Source organism: Helicoverpa armigera, chromosome 13, assembly GCF_030705265.1.
Source record: "Helicoverpa armigera isolate CAAS_96S chromosome 13, ASM3070526v1, whole genome shotgun sequence".
Lineage (NCBI taxonomy): Eukaryota > Metazoa > Arthropoda > Insecta > Lepidoptera > Noctuidae > Helicoverpa > Helicoverpa armigera.
This window is the reverse complement of record NC_087132.1, coordinates 7,815,687-7,839,305: the sequence shown is the minus strand read 5'-3', so window position 1 is coordinate 7,839,305 and position 23,619 is coordinate 7,815,687. Positions and strand designations below refer to the sequence as shown.

General features: G+C 35.1%; 3 protein-coding genes across 3 annotated transcripts in view; 1 reads left to right on the top strand and 2 right to left on the bottom strand.

Annotated features, from left to right (window-relative positions):
- Window positions 1-2,053: 2,053 nt before the first annotated feature.
- LOC135116580 (lipase member I-like) lies at window positions 2,054-4,819 on the bottom strand. Its single transcript, XM_064037550.1, has 6 exons — window positions 4,701-4,819; window positions 4,021-4,069; window positions 3,540-3,682; window positions 2,939-3,205; window positions 2,355-2,694; window positions 2,054-2,152 (listed from the first exon to the last, which is right to left on the bottom strand). Exons 1-6 carry the CDS (start codon window positions 4,735-4,737, stop codon window positions 2,104-2,106), a joined length of 885 nt encoding a protein of 294 aa, XP_063893620.1. The 5' UTR covers window positions 4,738-4,819; the 3' UTR covers window positions 2,054-2,103.
- A 3,171-nt stretch (window positions 4,820-7,990) lies between these two features.
- LOC110370747 (lipase member I) lies at window positions 7,991-10,885 on the bottom strand. The gene is made up of 7 exons (XM_049840608.2): window positions 10,790-10,885; window positions 10,343-10,404; window positions 9,893-9,941; window positions 9,442-9,584; window positions 8,849-9,109; window positions 8,291-8,630; window positions 7,991-8,087 (listed from the first exon to the last, which is right to left on the bottom strand). The coding sequence occupies exons 2-7, from the start codon at window positions 10,377-10,379 to the stop codon at window positions 8,039-8,041; spliced, it is 879 nt and encodes a 292-aa protein (XP_049696565.2). The 5' UTR covers window positions 10,380-10,404; window positions 10,790-10,885; the 3' UTR covers window positions 7,991-8,038.
- Window positions 10,886-14,250: 3,365 nt separating this feature from the next.
- Window positions 14,251-23,619, top strand: part of LOC110370681 (neural cell adhesion molecule 2) — a 133,055-nt gene continuing 123,686 nt past the window's right edge. Inside the window, exon 1 of the mRNA XM_021326576.3 lies at window positions 14,251-14,599. Within this exon, the coding sequence (XP_021182251.3) occupies window positions 14,551-14,599 (49 nt within the window). The 5' untranslated portion in view covers window positions 14,251-14,550. The remainder of the gene's footprint in view (window positions 14,600-23,619) is intronic.

Here is a 23,619-nt window from a genome sequence, read left to right as displayed (position 1 = left end):
CATATTTATTTAACATCCACTAGATAAATAATAAAACAAACATACAAACATACAAACCTACAAACATACAAACATACAGGTGAAGCTAATAAAAAGCGTGTAAAAAAAAAATACGCTGTTTTTATTTAGTTTCCTTACTTGTAGTTCAAAACAGTAACAGACGTCAAATTTCAGGAACATTACGAAGCAATTCAGACGTCCACTGCTGGATGATGGCCTTCCCAAAGATTAGCCACTTTGGTTGATCTTTACCAACCCTCGTCCACTGAGACCCTGGCCCGATCGTCCACTCATCTAGTGGGGAGCTGCCCACGCTACGTCTATCGGGTCGTGATCGCCTTTCGAGAACTTTACTGCCCCAAGGACCTCCTGTTCTGCGTGCTATGTACCAATTGCTTCGAAATTCCATTATATGCCTTCAAAAAGAGCAATTTGAAATTGTGATTATAACCCCAAGTATCAATTATAAATTATATCATCGTTGAACTGCGAGGTAGAAAAAAACTACAATGATAAATACGTGTTAAGCAATACATATTCCTTCTTTAAAGTCTGCGTTTGGCCGCAGGATGATAAAAAAGCACTAAATATTGGTTATGAAACAATCTTAGCTAAGACCACCTGTACGACTACTAAACTGAGTTAAAAAGGGGTTTAGAAACTAGCATATATTTGACTCTATCATTGAAATGGGGAAAACCTAATTTTATTTAAACTTGACCTTGAAAAACCTGTGATGAGTAAGTTAAGACCGTACAGTGACTTAAACCAATATCGTATATGTACATCATATAAAATCAGCATTTGCGACGCAATGCTTATTGCTTGATTGCTATTTCAGGCGCTTTTCATTTGTTTTCCTTTCTTCATCCTTAAAAACATATATTGATGATAAAGCTATAAGGTTGCCAATATACTTACATTGAAACGGTCTAGTTGTAGCCCTTACAGTATTTATTTCATTTAGACTTTTATGAGTAGGTACTTATGATATAAACATTATCTTTTGAATAGGACCACTATGAGTAAAATTATTAATATACCGCGATTAATACAGTGTTATCCAAATCCAAACTATGCAGGAGTTACATTTACAATTTATGTCCATGTTACGTTTAACTTAGCAACTCTGAAGATACTCAAATTGTGTACAAAAATACTAACGCAAAATACTATTGCGCCGCCAAAAAGACCAACTTCAGTCTTATCCAATGATTTCGCGTACTGAATTAAAATAAACTACCTTAAGTATCCTTTTAATTGTAAACCAAAAATAACCCTTAATAAATCGACACTAGAGGTAAGTTGAGCGTTATAGCTTCTAAAGTTTCCACTTATAGGGTTCAGTGACCAGGTAACAAGCATTAAGTGAAATAAGTAAGAAGCCTCGTTAAGTGAGTAAACTTATCCGTGAGGATTAGCTTTACGGTTCGTTTACATGACTATCTAGTCTAATGGGACGACTGAGGTAACAGCTATCTTCAGGTAAAAACTTTTGAAAATAACATAGGTTAAATTGAACCTTCAATCAATATTTAATACCATTATTTCCCTTATAGCAAAAATATCTACAAACTAAGTAGGTATTAAATCATAAATTCTAAAAAATAGTTTTGTTTGTGATGCTTTCAAATCTTCGAAACGGAATATTGAACTGATTTTAATATTGGGTCAATAGAATGTGTAAGGAACATATTCAACTTTTGAAGTACCTATTTCCTCGAGACGCAGGGACTAGTACAAAATTATATCTGTGACAGTGACACTTTAAATATCTAGAAGACTTTGAATAAATGAAACCTTTAAGTTTTGATTAAATCAAAAACTTTTCAGCGTCCCGACGAAGTATACTTCGTGAGAATCTAAAGTGAAATGTAAGAAAGTATTCAAAGCTATTTCAACTACTTCGAAATAAATTCAGGGTTAAGAGAGCTTTAGGGTTTATTGTTTCAATAATTAAAATGTACCTGCTTTTGGTTAAAACTTAGTAGAGTAGTAGAATAATGTGCTCTTTATCTACATGTAAAAACAATTTATAAATAAAAAAACAAGCTATTATGAAACATAAGTCAATAATTTATTTCAGCAAACAATAATACATGTTTAGAATGGATAATTCCTTTTAGTGTTGATCCTGTAGATCCTTGATGATCTGTAAAAGAGATGCAATACTTTAAAAATACACCCTGGAAGAATAGTTTTTTAATGCTCTTAAGAAGGAAAGCCAAAGTCATCAACTCATTATTCTGTATTATAGACCTGAAAGAACCTACAACTATCAACATATAACCACAATCTGTATAAGAAAACTTGAGAGAAAAAATGAAAGGAAAAAAAACTAAAATAGTGCGTACCCAGTCTTGGATAACCGAACGCCGCCAATATCTAATGGGTTTCCTCTACACAAGTTGAGGTTCAACTGGGTACTTGAGGAGCACGGGACTGCCTTCAAATTAGTATTGAACATTGAAGCTGCAAACAGCTCATAGGCACGTTCGTGGCTACAGGTATTGGTCAAGCAGCCTGGTTGATTGCTGCCGCCATTTGCGTAGATGTCTATATCTCCAAGGGCAGTGCCAATGCCATGAGAGAACAGTCCTGAGCCATCAGTGTGAATTACTTCGACGTAAGCAGCATCAGTTCTCCTCAGACGGGCGGAGTTGGCTCCCCATTGACTGCCTGATGGATCCAGTCCTGCGGGGAGATAAAGGAATATGATTTTTTAACTTTTATTAAAGTCATTTAGAGCAGGTTAATATTATATAGACACAATATTTGGTTTTATGGTTAGAATTTTTCGGTTGGTATGGTTTGGTGATAAGTAAACATTTCGTTTTAACTTGGCAGCTTAAACTCAAACTCACTTAGGCACCGCTAAACACAAAGTTTTTAAGTTAATTAGTAACCATAAGTTTTATGAGGAAATGGTGGTTCTTACCGGTGATCCTGGCAACCAGTCCAGGTGGCACCGCCGCTGCAGCCACCTGTCTACCAGCAATGCCGACCACGTGAGCTCCGAGGCCAAACCCTACCAAATGCAATTTAGCCACGTCGGTTGCTTCTTTGAAGAACTTTATGATGAAATCACCCAGATCCTTAGCCACTAGAGGTACACTTTCTACTGCGACTGAATAACTGTAGCTGGCTTCTCTCGACCAGTCAACTACAATGACGTTCAAAGAGGGGTCTTGATACTTCAGGATTGCTGAAAAAATAAGAAATTAATTTACTTAAAGTTTTGGTTATCTAAAGGGTGAGAAAAAAAATTGTCGTTAAACATACCTCTCGTGTCATCTATATCAATAGAAGTTTAATACGAATTGATTAAGCTGTTTTACTGTGAAATTGTTTCCAATGATCGAACTTGGGTTTATTTTAATTATAAAGCAGAGTTAGGGCACTATATTTTAATACCACGATCTTAAATTAAACAAAACTTCAAAAATCAATTACAGAAAAAAAAAACAATTATATAAAAAGTAAAATTTGCTATTAAATAAAAGTATAAGTAATTTAATTAAAAATCTTTCTATAATTACCATCTTTCACGAGTGGATTTAGTTGAGATTTTACGCTTCCACCATGCCCGTGGACCAATATAATAGTATTGAGGCTCGCATCAAAAGCAGCTGGCAAGGTGGTATCCGCAACATTTACTGTCTGCGGCATGTTCTGCGTAGCCCTAAAGAAAAACAGAATAATGGGTTATTAACTTTAAGTTCATTTATTTATCAGTCTTTTTATCGTTCCACCGCTGAGCACAGGCCTCCTTTCACTCGGAAAAGGATAACTTAATGTGAGGATGATCTGACACTTTTTTAGAGCAGTCGACAGTTCTGTCATTCAGTACAAAAATTGCTTTTCCCTTGAAAATTGGCAGTTGTCAACTGCACAAAACATTCCGTACCTCTTTAACATGCATTTGTAGGATTGTAGGTAGCTCATGTCGGAAATTGGAATCAATTAGTTATGTCAAACTAACACTTAACACTAAAAGATTTCTTTGGAATAGGTACTTACTTCGTATACAGAACATATGTATTCACCAGTTTAGCTTGTCCGTAGCTCACTGGAAATAAAATAGTACTCTGAGAAACATAATATGTAAATGACGGTGTAGCTTCTGCAATTGCGTGGTTATTAAACTCAATGTACATATCTTTTTTTTTTTATCGACGTAAAATCATCAAATGACCCCTCCCGCTGTGGGTTAGCAGCGGTGAGGGAGTGTCAGACTCTTACTGACTAAAATCGTCGTGTTCCGTCATAGGCCTTTTATGTACCAGGGCCGCGGTATCTCTTTCGAACAACCCGCAGCCCCGGCAGGCCTTGGCCCTGCTGGGCCCCGCTGGGGTTGCTGACGTCTCTTTGAGGATCAATGTACATATCTTAATCAAAAGTGTTCACGCACTGAAGTTAGTTTTATTTTCTGACTGTGACGTGCTATTTTCATTACAATTCAATTTATTTTGTCTCACTATTAATAAAAGTTATGGGTACTAACACTTCTATAAAACTACAAGGTACTGCTTAGCTATATATCTACACAATAATTATTTATTTTAACTCACTTACAAGCTACTTAGATGCTTCTAGTATGTGAACTTTATTTAGTTTTTAATTATCTCACGTATTTTTTGGGAAATAACAATTCTAAAAAAGTATTATCCTAATAGTATTTAATGAATGAAATGACTTACCTGCCACAGCAGCCAAAATTATGGCTAACTTCCACATGATTGCTTGATTAACGCTCTGTTAACTGTGAATAATTTGCAAAATGTTTTGTTTTTATAAACGGCTGAATTTTAGTCACTTTAACTCAAATCAGATTGTAAGATATGATAAAAAAAGTCCCGGGTGATTAAAATTATGCCGAAATATACTCAGATCAAAGAATTTGATTTGAGGAAATATAGGTATCCCATTGTTCGTTGTATATAGGGTAAGTACAGATAATGATCGAATAGATTTGTATCGATCTGATGGAATATCAGTGTTATTTAGCAAGGATGACAGAGATACTATCTTTTTTACCATATTTGTACACAGTAATGCATCGTTTATTTTTACGTAATAAATGCACTGATTTGACGCAATAATACTGGTTTGTTTGTCATCTCGCCTACGTCAGTTTTGCCAGGAAGTTTAAAGAATCGATATTCGTCATCTCGCCCGTTTACAAAAAGAACAATCTACCATCTACTAAGTAGTCCGAACAAAGCCTCAACATTGGTTCGGAAAGGTGAGCCCATTCTTGAGTTATAAAATTACAACGAAAAGTGGCATTCGTTTTTAAATGTATAGATTAGGTACTTAAAATTTCATTTGTTTAAAATTAAGTATAGCTTAATTTATTTCATTTTCATCGCCCTCTCTCAACCATACTTCTTTCACGTTATGATTAATAATAATTTTCCTGACAGTTCATCAGACATCAGAAATTTTATTTGCTAGAAACATGGTATGGTATTAAAAGATCATAACTGATAGTTAAACTTTATTATGTAAAGGGGCCGTTCCTTTACTGATTTTTGTCAATTCTGATGCCTTAGGGTCATGGCACATCATACCGGCATCGCAACAGCACCGCAACAGCACCGCTCCACACCAGCATTTAACTTGTCATTCAATTTAGAGCATTAAATCGTGTATAGTATAATATATTTCATAATGTCAATATAAAAAAGCCAACGGCGGGCAGTCAGCGCGCCTGCCGCTACCACACAACTCGACTCGCAGCCCGCGTGCTGCAAGCGAGCGGACCTTAAGGGCTCTACACACCAAAGCCGCTGACCCGGTGGCACAGCCCGGCGGCACGACTGCAGCGGCATGTGGTGTTCTAGTAATTGTCAAATACTCTATGAAAGCCGGCGGCATGATTGTACAAAATACGGCCGGCGGGTTGGGCCGCCGGGCTGTGCCGCCGGCATCAGCGGCTTTGGTGTGTAGACACCATTATGTGTACAGCCCGCCGACGGCATGCTCATTACGCGCCGACTCCGAGTCGGCAGCGAAGCAAGTCCTAGGCGTGTTCATTAAAACAATATTGAGTTTGCGGTGACAGCAAGCTTACACCTCGCGGCCGGCGCGCGGACTGCGAGCTTGCACCTTGCGGACAACGCGTAGTTTGCGCGCTGGGAGCTAGCCGTGGTCTAAATTCGAGGCGACGCCGTGCTGCAGCTGTGCTGTTGCGGTGCCGGTATAATGTGCCATTACCCCTATTTTTTTTCACTTCATCATTAAATTTATTCAAAGCTCGAGTTAGTTAAGGTATGCAGGGTGAGTACCAGCTAGCATGTGGTGGTTTTATAAAGTCATTATTTGTATCAAAACCATTTTTACATACTATGTTTTCTGTCAATGTTACATATTGCCCGTTATACACACATTGTATAAAACATCGTTGAAAAGTCTTTCTGACCCAAATATAACATGCTAGTGATTTTGTTTGTCATATGTGTAAAAAACTTAATCGCAACAAATCCAGCGATACCGACCGACCAAATAATCAATCAGACATTGTGTAGAGGTGATCAAGTTCACAGACAGAACTGATGCTAGAATGAGCTTCGAAGCTCTGCCTGAGAGGAGGTACCTGATGGTAGGCATTTTTTGTTCCAATTTATATCAGTTTTCAATCGGTCTGATACAAGTTAAATCTATAGTAATATTATAAAGCTGAAGAGTTTGTTTGAACGCGCTAATCTCAGGAACTACTGGTTCGATTTGAAAATTTCTTTCAGTGTTAGATAGCAAATTTATCGAGGAAGGCTATAGGCTACTTTTTATCCCGGTACGGGAAGTAGTTCCCTCGGGATGCGGGTGAAACCGCTGGCAGAAGCTAGTACCTGGTAATTGTAAAGTGCGTATTCACCTTCATACTGATTTATGAGATCAAATAAAGTTTGCAGGGTGCTCTAAAAGCTATTATATTGTTTTAAGTGAAATTAGTACTTCACTGTATTTCCCGTTCTGCCCGCGTGGATATTGAGGCGAACTGATGACTAAGCCTTTATTTTTTCAAAGACAGAGGCTTAAAAGAGGTTTGTTGATTTGCATTTGTGCAATATTTCAGGAGCTTGACATAAAATACGTAAATAATCGATTGGAATTACAGTAAATGGGAAAGAGCTAATACGCGAAGCTTTTTTTGTCATCGCAATGTCATATTATTTCAGAAGTAACCCAATTTTATGAGTGTTTATGAATGATCGTTGCGTATGCTTCGTGTGGTTTTAACGCCAGTTAGGCGTCGAAATAATTGGGAGCGATTGTACGATGGCGCGATGCGTTTTTCATCTCACGATCTCACGATCTCACTTGCGAGGTTCAAATAGGACACTCTGATGAAATCTGTATGTTTGAACTCATCGCACGACGAGAACGCATCGTGTCATCGTACGATCGCTGTCAATTAGGACGACGTCTTAGATGAAAAACGCATCGCGCCATCGTACGATCGCTCCCAATTAGGACGACGCCTAACACACGCGCCGAGTTTAAATACGGCTAGGTGACATTGACAGATTTACAAAAAAAAAACGAAAAAAAAAACATACGTGCCAATTTTTTTGTTGAGTTGGGTTGAGAATCATTAGCATAATTAAGTCCTTGAATATTTGACGGATGCAAATCAACAGCTTGAATAATAAAGATGTTTTTTTTTATGACTTTGATTATATGAAACTTTTACCGTAAGTTTTCATCACATTAAAAACTTTGCGTCCTTAAGAAGAATTGTATCAAAGTATAGCGAAATATAAGAAAGTATTCAAAGTCATGTCAACTACTTCGAAATAAATTTAGGGTTAAGCGAACTTTTCTGGGTTTATTATTTTAATAATTAAAATTTAGGCTTTAGGCCTGCTTGCCTGTATATACTAGGTAACAATTGCTGTCAAGCTCATCCAATGGAATAATGAGTTAAAAGTATAAAATAATGTACTGTTAATTTGTAGTTAAGTAAAGGCTTTCATAAAAAAACAAGTTATTATGAAGGATAACTCAATTTATTTTTGCAAACAATAATACATGTTTAGAATGGATAATTCCTTTTAGTGTTGATCCTGTAGATCCTTGATGATCTGTAAAAGAGATGCAATGCTATAAAAATACACCCTGGAAGAATAGTATTCAAAATGGTCTTAAGAAGGAAAGCCAAAGTCATCAACTCATTATTCTGTATTATAGACCTGAAAGAACCTACAACTATCAACATATAACCACAATCTGTATAAGAAAACTTGAGAGAAAAAATGAAAGGAAAAAAAACTTAAATAGTGCGTACCCAGTCTTGGTTAACCGAACGCCGCCAATTTCTAATGGGTTTCCTCTACACAAGTTGAGGTTCAACTGGGTACTTGAGGAGCACGGGGCTGCCTTCAAATTAGTATTGAACATTGAAGCTGCAAACAGCTCATAGGCACGTTCGTGGCTACAGGTATTGGTCAAGCAGCCTGGTTGATTGCTGCCGCCATTTGCGTAGATGTCTATATCTCCAAGGGCAGTGCCAATGCCATGAGAGAACAGTCCTGAGCCATCAGTGTGAATTACTTCGACGTAAGCAGCATCAGTTCTCCTCAGACGGGCGGAGTTGGCTCCCCATTGACTGCCTGATGGATCCAATCCTGTGAGGAAATAAAGGAATATGATTTTTTAACTTTCATTAGAGCAATTTACAGGAGGTTAAAATATGGGCATAATATTTGACTTTATGGAATGGTTTTCGAAAGGCGGACTTGGCAGCTTACAAGACAATAAAAGCAAAGTGTATGTTGTTGTAGGGAACTCAAAAGTTTAGCAACCGCTAAAAGCATGAAGTTTATGAAGAAAAGGTGGCGCTTACCTGTGATCCTGGCAACCAGTCGAGGCGCCACTGCAGCCACCTGTCTACCGGCAATGCCGACCACATGAGCTCCAAGACCAAACCCTACTAAATGCAATTTTTCCAAGTCGGCCGTTGTCGCTAAGTACTTTATGATGAAATCGCCCAAATCCTTAGCCACTAGAGGTACACTTTCTACTGCGACTGAATAACTGTAGCTGGCTTCTCTCGACCAGTCAACTACAATGACGTTCAAAGAGGGGTCTTGATACTTCAGAATTGCTGAAAAAATAAGAAATTAATTTACTTAAAGTTTTGGTTATCTTGAGGGTAAGAAAAAAAATTGTCGTAAAACATACCTCTCGTGTCATCTATATCAATAGAAGTTTAATACGAATTGATTAGGCTGTTTTACTGTGAAATTGTTTCCAATGAACGAACTTGGGTTTATTTTAATTATAAAGCAGAGTCAGGGCACTATATTTTAATACCACGATCTTAAATTAAACAAAACTTCAAAAATCAATTACAGAAAAAAAACAATTATATAAAAAGTAAAATTTGCTATTAAATAAAAGTATAAGTAATTTAATTAAAAATCTTTCTATAATTACCATCTTTGACGAGTGGATTTAGTTGAGAATTTACGCTTCCACCATGCCCGTGGACCAATATAATAGTATTGAGGCCCGACATAAAAGCAGCTGGCAAGTTGTCTTCCGCAACATCTATTGTCTGCGGCATGTTCTGCGTAGCTCTAAAGAAAAACATAATAATTGGTTATTAACTTTAAGTTCATTTATTTATCAGTCTTTTTATCGTTCCACCGCTGGGCACAGGCCTCCTCTTACACGGAAAAGGATATGACAGTTTTTAGAGCAGTCGACAGTTCTGCCATTCAGTACAAAATTTTTCCTTTCCTTTTTCCTTGAAAATTGGCAGCTGTAAACTGCACAAAACATTCCGTACCTCCTTGACACACATATGTAGGATTGTAGGTATCTCATGTCGGAAATTGGAATCAATTAGTTATGTCAAACTTATTTCTTTGGAATAAGTACTTACTTCGTATACAGAACATATGTGTTCACCAGTTTAGCTTGTCCGTAGCTCACTGGAAATAAAATAGTACTCTTAGAAACATATTATGTAAATGACAATGTAGCTTCTGTAATGAGGTTATTAAATTCGATTAAAATCTAAAATGTTCACGCACTGAAGTTACAATTTTATTTTCTGACTGTGACGTGATTTTTACACTACGATTCTATATTTTTTTTCTCGTTATTTACAAAGGTACTATCACTTCTTTAAAACTAAAAGCTACTGCTTAGCTATTTATCCACACAACAATTATTTAAAAATCAAAGGTAGGAAAACTCACTTACAAGCTACTCAGATGCTTCTAGTATGTGAACTTTATTTAGCTTTTAATTATCTCACGTGTTTTTGAGAAATAACAATTTAAAAAAGTAGATATTATCCTAATAGTATTTAATAAATGAAATGGCTTACCTGCCACAGCAGCCAAAATAATGGCTAACTTCCACATGATTGCTTGATTAACGCTCTGTGAACTGTGAATAATTTGGAAAATGTTTTGTTTTTATAAACGGCTGTCTATTAGTCACTATTAGTCAAATCAGATTGTAAGATATGATAAAATAAAGTCCCATTTGACTTCGAGTACTGTGATAAATAAAAAACTATCTTAATCATCAAAGATCATTAAAATTTTGCCGAAATATATCCGATTGTTGATTGTTCAAAATAGGGTACCGATAGTGATCGAGTAGATTTATATCGATCTGATGGAATATCAGTGTAATTTAACAAAGGATGATTGTGATACTATATTTGTACACAATAATGCATTGTTCTGTTGACGTAATAAATGCACTAATTTGACGCAATAACACTATCTTTTCACTAACAAAAGCTTTAAGGAAACGGTAGTATTACTTTGTTTACGGTAGATGCAGAATTTTTTTTTCGGCGTTCACACACGTTGGATCGTTGGATATGACTTATGAAGAATGGTTCAAAAATAGGGGGAAGTAATTATATAGGAATTTCTCAAGTTCTTTTTTACTTTAGAAATGGTATTTTTTTTTCTTCTGTGTTGACCTAATCAGCAGAACATTGGTGTTAAGTGATCGGCAAACAAAGACTCTTGTGTATCCAACGGTATATTATAATTACCTTAAACTTATTTTGGTCGACTATTTGCACGAAACAGGTTATTTCTGGAACTTCTAAAGCGGAATCCAATAATATTTGCCATTAAAAGCCTTTATCTACGTAGGATTATTTCTTATTCAAATAAAGAATTTTTCGATGGAACAGAAAATACCACGCTTCATTAAGATCGACATCAATTCGAACGCAAATAGAAACTGGTGACAGTTATTCAGATAATTATACACATGTAAGGTGAGGTCTCCTTACGTGTGTGACGATCAAAGCTATTACTTATGGCATTGTGGGCCATCTAATGACTTACCTGACTTCCCTGTAGCAACAGGCTGCGGTTGAAGCCTTGTAAAAGGGTCGCAACCCTTGAGCAATTTAGCCTCATGACGCCAAAAAGGGTGTAAGTCGACCCAGAGGTAATTGCACATAGATACATTAACAGTCACATTCTCGGTAGTGTTATATTTCAGAATGTGTTAATATGTCACCTTGCTTTTTTATTTGAAGACCGTTTAGTATTTATATTTAAATTCGATGTCTTTTTATCTCATATAAAGAAAAAAATATGATTTTATTACTTTAAGCTTTAATTGTATGTACTTACAACGATTGACATGAATAATAAGAGAACCTGCAATTATTGGCTATCCCAGTGAACGAACATCTTTGGGCTTTGCAGCAGTCAGGCGTTTTTAATAAGACTTCCAACACACTTTAGACATAAGCAGTTACATAAGCAATGTTACCAGTTCTATTTCAGACGCATAATATTATGCCGTTAAGATGAGGAACTATCTTGGATAGGGGATCCATTGTAGGTCAGTTCGATCGCGATTGACGCATACACCAAGAAACTTGGCAGTCACTTCATGTAGCTCTTCCAAGTGGTATAAGTTATGAGGGCCACTCACTCTCTGACCCAAAATTACTTGGCAGACTTGGCGTTGTATGGCGACAGTTCGGTACAGGCCAGAATAAGGATAAATAAGGATGGAACATTTATGATCCAACTAATTCCTTACTCATCAAATATTCTAAGAAGATTAATCTATATCTTTACAATAGGATAACGGTAAGATAGTGTAACAGTTAGATAGGTAATTACGTATGATCCTGCGTAAATGCTTTGGCTTTTTCTTAGTCATCATTGATTAAATTAATTCTTAGTTAGTCCAGTACGTTTAGTTATTAGCAAACAAATGTATCTACTCGGAAATTATGTAGCTTAATATTTTTGAAACGGCCGAGTTTTTTATATTATTATATTGTACGAACATATATTATATCAACTAATAGACGCTTTTTAAGACTTTTCTCATGGAAAAGAATCGACAAAAAATACCATGGACGCTTCCAAAATAAGCATCTTGTTCAAGTACAGGATATTTTTAGGTAAGTAGACTGAGGATCACTAGAATTTAGATATTCTAATTTAATCTAATCTGATTCTAAATCGAAATTATTGAAAAACTGTTACCTGATAAGAAGCATTCATAAAGTGTATTCGATCGCCTAAAAAGTATTCTAAACAGTTGTAGGTGTATCGATACTATTATTGGTAATAAAGTCCAATAAAACTAAATTGATTGTTCTAGATTTTTTTGACGAAAGTATTTGTCTAGTCATGATGGTTTGTTTAGATAGGCTAGAATATTTTTAAAACTTCATGATCTAATCTAACTTTAATCTATTTACATTGTTATAATTAAATATCTATGAATTTATCTATTTTACACACGAACATTGGAGACTATTCTAGGCGGTTTCTTTAATGGACAAAATTCTTCCTTCTTCGAAAAAATATGTTAACATTATTTTTTCTTCATATTATGAGAAAGAACTTAACTTTTATAGTCTTTAAATTGTTAAAAGTTAGTCGAGACAGTGAGGGTTCATATTACGAACAGATTTCAAAGAACTCTGTATTGTAGTGAAGGCCAACTTCTGAAAAGTTTCATATAGGTACTTGTGGCTTACGCTTTCTGAAATAGTTACTGTGTATATGTATCTACTAATATACTTATAGATAAATGGTTTGATGTAAGCTTTAGCATATCATTTACTTACTTATCTATTTTATTGCATAAAAACAATTACAGGAAGTTAGATACAGATAAAATGTAATCAATTTATTTTTACTCAATCAATAAATCGCATAGAAACTTATTTACGTTTCTTTACAATTGTATACCTAACTAGAGAACTACTTATCTACGTAATATATCCTGAGGAGTGTGTTTGTTTGTTTAAACATACTTATCTCAGGAGCTGTTTTTATAAATAACCTCTCTATTTTCGATAGCTCATTAGCTACCTTTTATCACAAAACCGCATTAACCAGCCACTGTAATATATAGTCGCTATCATTCATTTCATATACGGCACACCGTCAACCTATCATCATAACCTATATCATATAAGTATCATACTAGCTTCCGCCCGTGGCTTCGCCCGCGTAGAGTTCGGTTATATCGCGTTTCCAAGTGAATTCTTCATAAGTCCGGGTTAAAAACTATCCTATGTTCTTTCTCAAGGTCAACTCTATCTCTGTATCAAATTTTATTAAAATCAGTCCAGTGGTTTAGACGTGAAAGCGTAACAGACAGACAGACATTTATTATTTTAGTAGGGATAACTCCTAACCTCAATTTCGAAGCAAGTAGGTCGTAATTACGATTTGACTAATACACTGTCGTTACCATCGCTTCATAATCCTCTCGGATTTGGATCCAATCAATCCTTTCGAACCCAAATGTACGAATCCTTTTCCAATAAGACAGTCTCTTAGTCACTCATTAAGCGAAATGGCGGTCAATTCCAAATGCCAGGCTGCCAAATGTACGTTTATCAAAGGAAACTAATGATAGAAAGAATAATTGTAACGTATTTAAAAAATCGTCAAATATTATGAAGGGGTAAGTTTGTGGGTCTGTAGGTATGTTCGTACCTTGATGAACGATTCTGTTAAAACTTAGCCGTTATTTATTACTAACAAAATGCTTCCATATGCCACGGATTTTGATAAAAAATATGCAGTAATATTATTTCTAACAAAATGTTGTATTATACCAGATTGCAAAATACATATAATTTAGGTACCTACGTACATTATCAGACAGATGATACCTACATGCGGAAATTAGTTCAGCACAAATAAATGAAAGTCATTTAAATGTCAATGATGAAACATCAATAGGAGATTGATAGCTTCATTTATAGTAAATCCAATACCTAGTTCGGTATCGGATGCCTAAATACAATCCAGAGTAGTTTTATTATCATTTTTAATGGGGGGAGGTTATTAGTTCGCGCATGCGTGTCAAAAGGTTGCGAGTTCGTTCCTGTTGGATGACCGCGGTACTCGGTAGTTCAGCGTTTGGTATCGTGGCAGACTGTCGCATCAACCAACTGTTCCCTCTTTACTCTTCCGCGTAAAAGTTTTCTTTAGAGAATAGTACAAGTTCGGTAAAAAGAACGTTGCTAAAGTTCTCTATGACGTGTATTGTGTAAGTTACGTGGAGTACGTCAACATGAGGTGGTGTTTGACAGCTGTTTTGTTCCTCGGCTTAGTTTGTTCAGGTAAGTTTACTTTTTGTTTGATATTTTGTACTAAACTAAAATAATATAGGGTAAGAGATTTATTTGTCTGTTTGAATTTGGTGATTTTGGTGATCGAGGTTTTGTGTGATGTATTTAAATGCTTTTTACGGAATATAGGCTCTGCGACTTTTTAATAGCAAGGCTGAGAAGGATTAGGTATATTTTAAGTTCAAAAACTGACACACCTTGTAAGTTGTGTTGAGGCAATTATGCCTTCCTATAAGATAAGCCGGCAACTTATACCTATATATTAAAAACAAAAAAAACTGTATTTCCACACGGTGTGGGTACCTAATATAACATTAAATAAGTTGATACAAAAATCAATAGAACGGTCCATTAACCAAAAAAAAATAAGGAGTCTACACATAGAAACACATGTACAAAAAGAAGGAATATCGTAGTTCGATTACTGACATCATTCGAGTCACGTATATTTGTGAAGGAAGCCCCTCAGTGCATCCATCAGCGTCTAAAACCCTGAAAGAAATCATATTCTTACTCACTAAACCTTTATTTTATCTCTTCAATATTTTAGCTCCAATATATTTTCTCGACACATGCGTAGGTTTTTTATATCCGAAGATAGAAGAGGAAAAAAAAAATGTTGGTAGGTAGGTATATAACCTTTTTTGATTATGACGATGGAACTCGGAGAGTATCGGATGAAACAATTAGAGCTGCTATATGGCATTTCAGAATTAATCAAGCATAATGTATGACCACTTTAATGTATGGTTAGCCGAAAACGTTAATGGTCAATTTTATAATTTTTATCTAGCTAAGTTATATAATGCATTGAAAATTCTTATAGGTAATCATTATCCGAGATTAGATGTTATACTTGTAACTTAAGAGTGGGGTGTTATATTTTGATTAATTATTCAGTCAAATGTTAGCTGCTGACCATACATGGAAACGATACGTTTTGCAACTAAATATTTGTGGGCAGCACCAAATACATATCGCTTAATGGCTTGGATAAAATATTATCTCTACTGAAATATTTTAAAGCCAACAATATAGTGTCACAATGGCGTCCGTATATTCCAGTAGAGAAAGAACGAGTAACCATAAGCGTATTTAATTGACAGGTCAGCCGGTGTGTCAATTATAGTTCGTTCAACTAATGAGGTTACGCACCAATAAAATTCATGGTGAATGACGCGACGACTCTATAAATATGATATGCTTACAAATCTTTGTCATCGTTGCGAATAAAATCATCATCCTTTTATCGTCCCACTGCTGGGCAAAGATCTGCGCTCAGACGAGAAGGATTGAGCGTCAATCACCAGGCTTGCTCAATGCGGGTCGGTGATTTCAAATTAACGTCCATGTTTTTTCGACATGATTTCCTTTACCTTACATAGATATTAGATATAGAGATCATTAGATATAGTTACTTAGAAAGTATTTATAAACCTAGATGAGTTGCATAGGTACTTGCCTGAATTGAACCCACTGATATTTCAGAAGTTCTTTACACGACGACTTTTTATAAAAGTTATATATAAAATTGCTATTATATTACGTCTGTTTTTACCCCGGACCTAACGTAAATCCCTTAATTTTTATCGGCGTTTTGTAGTGGGCGTCTGGTAAAACCGTAACCCCGCTATCAGTTTGGATTGCCCTCAATAAAGTCCCAGTAAATAGGATTTTCTATTTAGGATTTCTTTAGTCGTAAAGTGGAGTTGGAACTAAGCCTATTCGTAGTCATTTTGTGTGAGAATCAACTCGATTTTTTCGCATAAAGAGGATTTGACATTAGCTATTGATGTTACGTTTTCGATTTTTTTAGTTCTGAAAGAATATTATGATTCTAAGAATTCTTTTTACCTAGAAGCTTAAAGATTGTATTTCTATTAGTTTTATGTTATTGGGACTTATTGCCGAAAATAGGACTAACTGCCTATAATTTGCTATACAGCAAAGCTAGTTCCCACAATGGAACTTTTATGAATGAATATGGAATTGAGCTACTAATTACAATAGTGGCTTCAGGAGTTTGAGCATAGTCTATTCAGTCACGCCCCAAAGTTACGCAATTAGTGGTATTGACAAAGAGCGGTAAGGTTAACCGCAGTACTGTAACCAAAGTTACAATTGACTGCTATAAGGGCAGTAACAGTCTGGGTTATTAACTAATATATTCAAAACAATAAAGTTTAATAAACGTAACATTTTAATAACATTTCCCGTATTATTATAAACATGAGGTCAGTTTTGCGATAAACGGTTACTGATATTTGCAACATTGCTCGCTGGATTAAATGCTGATATGCATTTTATCGGTCAGGGTATAAGCAGATGGTTACAGTCATACATTATATTCACGATGGCTTAAACACCTCCAGAGTCCTTCCATATCCTTAATCACTATTAATTTAAGGAGATACTTAGAAAGGAAAAGAACGTTAAAATGTGGCTACGAACGGCGAGGTATTCAAGCAGAGTGCAGCAAAAACCGCACATACCACATTTCTCTTCCGTAAGAAACTTAAATGTAAAAAGAACATTTTTATTTTATGACTTTATAAGGCACAAAAATACTCATAATAGCAATTTTGATAACACATCTAACACCAGCGATAAACGCGTCGGGAGCAACAAAATTTGTAATCAGGTCACCATAAAGGGACATAAAGCACCCTTGGATCTCGATAAGAGCATTTATCACATTATTTTATCACATTTTTGCCGGCTTCGCGGGAATTAACTTTAACATGATATTTCCCCATCAGTCGTAAAATGGGAGTGGTGTTGGCCAAGCCCTAAAGATAATCTTCCTTTATTGCCGGGTCAATGAAACTTTCCGCGCTGGCCCGCACATACCTGAAGTAATTGAAGCTTTCATAATCCCTTATTTGCATACCAACGACATGACAGTAAGATATAAAACGTTCAACACAAATTCCAAACAGAATTCATTCCTTCCGAATATCATAACACTAAAGTTTCTGTACTTAAATATAATGGTGAATTTATGTTCTATTATCTTGACTCTCTTGTTCGTTTTATAAAGGTTCTAACCGTTAAATTTTACGAGGGCTGTATCAATATTTTTACACTTATCCCACCATTCGATGCACAGTAATGTATGGAGCGGGCTGTGGTGCGCGTGCGGCTAGCTACGAACAAATTGAATTCATTTCAGTAGCCACACTTGTAATTGGTGACGTGTATTGGACGGCACAAGTGTTCAACTGTCTGTAGCATTACGAACGATAAAAATCTACAGAATTTAATTTCTGTCAAACAATTTTTCTAGTAACAAACTTGTTTACTTCCCAGCGGGATATTTTATCTAATTATTTCTTGCTCTTGTTTATAGTTACAAAAACGTACATTTTATGATTGAGTATACAACTTTCGCGGGTAATGCCCGCTCAGACACAGTCATTTATCTTTTGGTTTGGTCTCGTTGGATCCCGCGAGAATATAAAGGATGAAGTCAACAATCAAATATATTTCTTTCACTTTCTTTTGCTTTCGTCTGATTCATCAATCATGGTGTGATTCATTCATTGCATGTTACTGTCTTGCACCTAAACTTGTGTTCCATGCAAAGGTCTGCGGGTATCTATCGTATACCTATGCATGTGGATGTGCATTAATGGTGCAGTGAAATAATAATCTGAGCAGACTCAACTAGATCTCAAGTACCTAATTCAAAGTCAGTCACAATCTCTCGGGAGTATCAACACAACAAACAGACACTAATTAGTTGCATTGTGTTGATTATTAAGTCGACCTTGACCACTTTTAGTGTAGTCAATGTTTATTTCTCGTTTTAAGAATTCTTCTTATCGAGTGAGCTGTATGGTTAATCACCTAACGAGCCCTAGTGTCAGAGTTTCCTCAATTTTACCTAAAGGCCTCTGACGTGGCATTTTTAACGATGGCTGGGCTATACTAGGCAACCTTTAACCTTAAGGGTCAGTAGCGTCCCGGGTTTACGTGTCCTCTCAGGCAAGGGCGTGTAGCAATACCAACTTCTTGACTCCGAGCTATTTCGTTAAAGTTTCCAAAAATCCACATTGCGATTTTGACACGAGCCAGAACTCGAACCTCACACTCAGCTGCACCCACAGCAGGAGCGGTCATTTGATGATTTCTCATAAAAAAGACATCGGGCGATATGCATTCTTTAGCTCTTATATAATTTAAACACATTTATATCAAATATGTATGGTATACGATCAACATAATTCAGGTTTTTAATGATTATGCTTAAATAGAAGCATATTATGAAGTTGACTTTTCAAAGGAATTCTCAGTAAAGCATGTAGTTTTTTGTAAAGAAGCTAGTAGCAGTAAGCTCTAGTTTATTAGTAAAAGCACATAATATAGTTAAGTGTTGTTTACAACAGTAAATGAAGTTTGTTCGTTACCTAACGCCACGGTACTATAATTTGAACTAAAATTGAGAGCTAGTTCGCCTAGGAACATCGTATCGGAACATAATTTTCTGTTATACGGGAAAATCGCCGTAAATGTGTGCTCTTTTATTATAAAATACTCGCACTTTATGATTATGAGATTATTCTGAATATTCAAAATTAACATTCTCCTTACAGAGCTGCGTATCTATTTAGGTATATTAAACATTCATAAATTACTTATCCAGGATTTTGTCGTTAAATGTCACGAATAATATTTTGCACTTAATTTTTTTGTCCATGAGTTTTATCCATACTTATATCACAAAGCTAAAAAAATTGTTCTTTTGTTGGTTGAAGGCGGTAATCACAGGAACTGTATGTCTGGTTGAAATTCTGTCAGTGCTGCTACATTTTCTGAATATTCAAAATAGTTCTCAAGGGATGCTAAAGCCAGTACCTAATAAAGTTATGAATCTCTTATGTGCAAAGTTCTAATGCCAAAAATGATACTTAAATAAATCAATGAAGAAGATTTAGTAATATAATTTATACATAACCAAGTTATCAGCCGAGGTCAAATGCTAACTACGCTCCGTGATAAAATATCTGCCAAGACTCTTCTCTTTCCCAAAATAGTTTGTTCAAAAGAAATACCGAACCGTCTCATTTATAATCTGTTGAAGGTTAACCATTACCTAATTTAATGTGAGGTCATGAATTACCACAACAATAGAAATTGCTGAATGGAAATCATCCCTTTTTAGTTCAAAAGAGAATTTATTACAGGAATGTTTTTCTAGCTTAAAAATAGCCTGTTTTCGATTCAGTATGGATGCCGGTTATTAATAAACTCGATTTGTCTCTCTGTATTCGTCTTACTACCTGTAGAATTTTGTTTCTGCTTTTTTGGTAACATTGTTACGAAAGAAATATAATTTTTAGTCCCATAGACAGCTATCACAATCAACATCTTCCAAGAATGCAGTACCTACATATTTCTTACTCCTTTGACAAGTTATGCATTAGCATAAAAAATGCATGGATGCACTAGAAAAGTGCTTCCAAGAACCCTAGAACTTGACTGGCATAAGGAAGTCAACAATCCAGTTCTTTTTCTTTCACTCTTCGCGTGAAAGGAAAAACTTACAACAAATCGACACGAACTTTCAAGATTAGTGTTAGTACGGACAAAAAGAAGTTGTAACACTTCCTCCCATGGAGTGATTACTTAGCACAGTCAAACAACGAACACTCTTCAATAGAAATAAAACTTGGTAAGTCAAATAACGTATTAAGGGTTGGTTTTACGACTATTGTTTCGGAGTTAGGGATTATTTTACAGTTTTTGGCAGCGTTTCCCCGTTTCACGGCGGGAAAATTAATGGTGGTACTGCATTTGACATTTCCTACCATAACTTCGTATTCTGCCTATATAGCCTTTGTGGATTTTAAAATTATTTTAATTTTACACATTGAATTCGGAGCATTTCGGGAAATTTTCTTTTGAGTCAAAGCCTTTTAGGTCCATTTAATTCGTTTTCAACGAATTGCTGTTTCATTGTATGAGTTCTAACATTGAGGGTACTGTTTTACACAAATTTTGATTTAAAAACTGTATACTTACTAAATTATGTAAAAAATGTAACAGTAACTATTTCTGAAACGAATAAATAAAGAGTTCGTTGACTTCTTCATTCTCCAATTTAAGCCTCCAAATCTTGTTAGCTGTTTTATACCTTTTTTTTCTCCGTGTCCAGTTTCTAACTATTCCTAAAGCACAAAACAAGTCTAGAAAAAAGTCTGATCATTTTTGTTGGCTTTGTATGGCTAACATAAAATAAAGAAACGAGAGCATACGGAATCGGAATAAGCAATCTAGGAATATAAAATATATTAGGTGCTTATTTCTTATTGCATATCGTAAAAAATAGACCCGCTCTGCATATTTGTAGAAAATATGGAAATATGGAATTTCTTTACTTATGTATGACCAATAGTCATAACATAATTTATAGAAGGAAGGTCTATCGTTAATTAATCAACTTTTATTTTTATTGTAATGACATGTACTGTTGAATATACCTTTCAACATTTTTTTTAGTTTTTATTACTAATGTTTTATGATCGTTTGCAATACAATTTTATGCTACAATGTATTTAAACTAACAGAAGATTTCACTTTGTCTATGTAGCTACCCCGAACATGGTTTACACGAAGACCTATGTTATGTACAAGTACGGATGCGAAACAATGTTCGATGGTGTGAACAGAGCTAGTTCACTGCACACAAATATTTTGTCCATATTCATAGTTCATGTTTAACCAAACTGTTGGTTTATACTCCAGTTCAGTAGAAAACGGTAGTACACAAAGGGCTTTAGAATTAACAAAGTATTAAGCAGAAAAAGACTGAAACTCCCTCACGCTGCAACCATAGTGGAAGTCACCACTAATTTGATGATTTCCCCCCATAAAAAGGGTACTAAAAATAGTAAGTAGTTTTTATACTTTTAATCAATTATTACGATCTTATCGTTTTAAAGCATAATAATATAGCATTACGTCAGATTGGCCAAGGACGAGAGGTGTGGCTATATCACACCCATGTTGCCCCGTTATGAAGTTCTATATTATATTGGTTGCCGGAACTTGGATACATTTCAAACCAGATTGATTCTAGGAAATGCTACTCAGAAAGTTCCAATATCAGTTTGTTTACTTACTTTATACAATTCAATGTAAAGTAAACCTCATTGGTTAAGAAAATCGTTTTCGGGATCCAACCCCAATTTTTAAGTCCGATATTTCACTCAAAAAACTTAAGTTAAAGTACTTTTTCACGAAGCTCTCTGAACTCGTTAGTCTCTTTGTTCTTCGAAGACGTAAATAAACAGTAAATATAAAGCCAGTTGTGTCTTAAAGTTAATCCGGGAGGTATCCGACAGATAACCGACCTTTTTCTCGGAAGGAATTATCCGTGAAGAGTTATTGCCTACTATGTTAAGTATTTATCTATTGCATGTTATGCGTATAAAGGAAGTATAAACATTTATTTATACAAACGAGAATTTTCCAGGAAAGTCTTGGAACGTTATTGATAATGAGGATGTTGTATGATTTTATCGAAGGACGTGCATTATAATTTATTTATCATTTATTGTGATATTGACACAAACGAATGCACAAAATAATCATACATATTTTGATTGAGTATCAATAACAATTACTACAATATTTTATATCGAAAAGCATGGCTGCGCTCATATAAAAATATTTGAGCTTAACATACAAGTAATATCTGAAAGCTTCATATGATTTCTGAAATTTAATATCAACAAGAAGGAATTAGTTACTATGCACTTAGAAGTAGTCATATGAGTACTAGTTAATTCAAACCCACATGCCCACACATTCTTAAGAAACGAAATACTTAACCTCCAGGCCAGCATAACCCATTAAACAATTTTAATACCGCCGAATAAATCACAGCGGCTATTACAAGACTATTCCTCTAACAGAGATTGAACAACCTGTGCGTTTCAAAGCTATTAACAAGTCACGTGTCTCTAACGATACTTTAATAAGTTAAGTCATCGCGAGTCCGCCTTCGCTGCTTTACTAATGAAATTCCCGTCTTACTAACTTTATTACAATGGGTCAAGAGGTTAAATGGCCGATCTTCGGGCTATGCCGGGGCGAATACTCTCGCTACTATATCCCTTTTAATTATTGCTTGTTTTTGATCTTTTTATATGGTGATATGAAGGTTGGGTTGGAATGAAGTTATTTTGTAAAGACCTTTCCTGTAGGCGGGTTTATGTAGGTGATGCTATTTTTGTAACAAAATTCTCATCTAATTTATCAGCGAAACCTTGTAAAAATAAGCTTATATTCTGCTGCATATGTACGTAAATACGCTTTGCAATGTTCATAAAAACAATATCAAAGAATATGAACTCAAAAAGATGCTTTCCTGTGAATTGTTTGTTTTCCATATTGATATTAAATTATTTCATTCATTAAGAACAATCAGCGTCATATTGCCACATCAAAAAACTTTGGAAGCTGGTTATTTTGATCAGTAGAATGGACAAAAAACCATGTACAAAATAAAAGCTATTTAAAACTTCGGTGCAATTTCGAAATGAATTCGTTAAAACATTTAGGGACCGTTTGAAAGAATGCAAAGTAAAACAGAGAGAATGTTCAAAACTATTTTAATTGAGAGCTCATATTTTAGCATTGGCATCAAATTCTGTCGAAACTATCTCTAATTTATTGTTGTACAATATGCTTTATCACTTTGATGATTTTAGTAATAGCATTCTTTCCTAGGTAAGTAACAACCCACACTTCGTTTTGATACTTTACTTAGGCCGTTTGACTTGGTAACAGTGACGTTAGTAACAATATCTGATAACAAATAAATATTTTGAGTTTGAGTTTGGTTTAAAAATAATTATTTTAGAACATAAAAATAAAATGATAAGTCAAACATAAAGTTCAAGCCAGTAGAGAAGAAACTTCAATAGAAATGTGAATGAAAGTATCAAGACTTATAGCAATTGCCTCAAGAACATTTTACTGCGTCACTGAAGAAAAGTTGTATT

What these genes read in the sequence shown, in the direction of transcription:
- LOC110370747 (XM_049840608.2), bottom strand. Translation starts at nt 10,379, where the DNA reads ATGTGGAAGTTAGCCATTATTTTGGCTGCTGTGGCAG. An exon ending in TATTTTGGCTGCTGTGGCAG is followed by an intron (nt 9,942 to 10,342) that starts GTAAGCCATTTC and finishes TTTTATTTCCAG; the next exon opens with TGAGCTACGGACAAGCTAAA. An exon ending in ACTGGTTGCCAGGATCACAG is followed by an intron (nt 8,631 to 8,848) that starts GTAAGCGCCACC and finishes ATTTCCTCACAG; the next exon opens with GATTGGATCCATCAGGCAGT.
- LOC135116580 (XM_064037550.1), bottom strand. Translation starts at nt 4,737, where the DNA reads ATGTGGAAGTTAGCCATAATTTTGGCTGCTGTGGCAG. An exon ending in AAATCCACTCGTGAAAGATG is followed by an intron (nt 3,206 to 3,539) that starts GTAATTATAGAA and finishes TTATTTTTTCAG; the next exon opens with CAATCCTGAAGTATCAAGAC. An exon ending in ACTGGTTGCCAGGATCACCG is followed by an intron (nt 2,695 to 2,938) that starts GTAAGAACCACC and finishes ATCTCCCCGCAG; the next exon opens with GACTGGATCCATCAGGCAGT.